The sequence below is a fragment of the Arachis ipaensis genome, chromosome B10, assembly GCF_000816755.2.
Source record: "Arachis ipaensis cultivar K30076 chromosome B10, Araip1.1, whole genome shotgun sequence".
Classification (NCBI taxonomy): Eukaryota; Viridiplantae; Streptophyta; class Magnoliopsida; order Fabales; family Fabaceae; genus Arachis; species Arachis ipaensis.
Genome location: NC_029794.2, coordinates 26,606,005 through 26,607,946, shown reverse-complemented (window position 1 = coordinate 26,607,946; position 1,942 = coordinate 26,606,005). Strand labels below are relative to the sequence as shown.

At 40.7% G+C, this 1,942-nt stretch overlaps 1 protein-coding gene across 1 annotated transcript; it reads left to right on the top strand.

The window, feature by feature from the left end:
- Window positions 214-1,543, top strand: LOC107623608 (probable carboxylesterase 1; the record flags this gene model as incomplete). The annotated part of the gene is given in 1 exon segment (XM_016325937.2): window positions 214-1,543. A coding segment is annotated over 1 exon segment (1,093 nt), but the record flags the coding sequence as incomplete, so codon positions are not given.

Here is a 1,942-nt window from a genome sequence, read left to right as displayed (position 1 = left end):
ATAACATTATTCAAAATAAAAAATTAAATGAAAGCATGATTCACGTGTTCAATTTCTCCCCTATATTAAAATATAATTGAATTTAAAAAAGGTATATTCCAGCTAACATGTTCTCTTTTTCCATGAAGAATGGAGAATGCTTATTAGGTGAATCCATTGATTATATAAGTGAAGCCTTGGTCCGCTTAAACCCTCATCACATTCATCACTCTATCTTAGCACTCCAACAACAATGGCAACTATCACACCGTTGTGCTCCTCCGTCTTCAAGCAACATGCTTTCTTCCGTCTGATGACCCCTACGCCACCTCGGGAAACAAACCCTGCATTCACCTACAGCCCTAAGATTCATCAATCTCTCTCTCTAAGCACTGCACCAAACAACAAAAAACACATAACGTTAACAGCGGCAGCTACCCCGCCGACAAAGGAGATATTTCACGAGTTCGACTTCTTTGTTGTCTACACAGACGGAACCGTGGAGGTCCTCCGTCCTACACCAGCATTCGTTCCTCCCTTCGAACTCCACATCAAGGATGCTGAAATCACCACCACCAACCCCCGCCTCACCGCTCGCCTCTTCCTCCCAAAAAACCACGACAACAAAAAACTCCCTGTCGTCCTCTACTTCCATGGGAGTGGCTTCTGCTCCAGGTCCGCCCTCGGTCCAGAATATACCAACCATCTCGCCGACATCGCCAATCAATCCAACGTCCTTGCTGTCTCCGTAGAGTACTCCAAGTTCCCGGCCCGACCACCACCTGCGTGCTACAAGGAGGCCCTGGCCTCCCTCGATTGGATCGCGTTGCATGCAAGCGGGAACGGGCCGGAGCCTTGGCTAAACCACCACGCCGACCTGCAGCGTGTTTTCGTCGCCGGAAACAGTGCCGGCGGTAACATCACCCATTACGTGGTCAGCCAAGTGGGAAAAACAGGACCACCGAAGGGTATAAATGTGGAGGGTGCGATTATGGTGCACCCTTTCTTTGGTGGATTAGGGGAAGATAGGCAGTGGCTGTATATGTGCGAGGATAATGAGGGGCCGGAGGATCCAAGGCTGAAACCGGCGGCGGAAGAATTAAATACATTTGGGTGTAGGAGGGCTTTGGTGTGTGTAGCGGAGACTGATCCGTTGAGACCTGCTGGAGAGAACTTCTTTAGGGATCTGAAGAATAGTAGTTGGGGTGGGCGTGTTGAGCTGGAACTGAATAAGGGTATTGGACATTCCGATCAAGTTTATAAGCCATATGACGAAAACGCTCGTCTCGTCGTGCCAAGGATTGCTACTTTCATTAATCAACAATAAATCTGTTATCTGTTCTGATCTGATCTTGACGTCAGAAATAATGAGCTTCTGTTGTTTTAGATATTGATGTTTATAATAAGTGAGTGTAGGACTCACTCAAAATGCATATGTTAAAGACTCACAATCGCCGTACATGCATGCATGCATGCATGCTTCCTTATTAGTATTGTTTACTAAAATAGTGAAATGTATCCATATGTCCGAAAATTTATAAGCTATTTTCATATTACAAGACAAGTTTTATTTTTGTGAAAACTCATCTTCACGTGAAGTTGATAATTGAGAGTCGTTAGATAATTTGATTGATTTGATTAAATTTTTATTTAACGGCTCTCAACTATTAACTTTACGTGAAATCGATTGCACCTGAATTTTCACTTTTTTTTTCTTCACATTATATCTTTTAATTTACATGATAGTACGACGAAGGAGAGAATTTTAGATGAATACAAGCTCAACAAATTTAAATATACTTTTAAATCTAAATTTTAGAAGAAAAAATATTAGAAGATCATCAAAATTTATTGTTTTAATTATTACTTAATTATTAACTCAATTTTTTAATTTAATTCTTTTAGTTTAATAATTTAATAATATATTTTATCATATACTTTTAAACATTAATAACTAAAATAA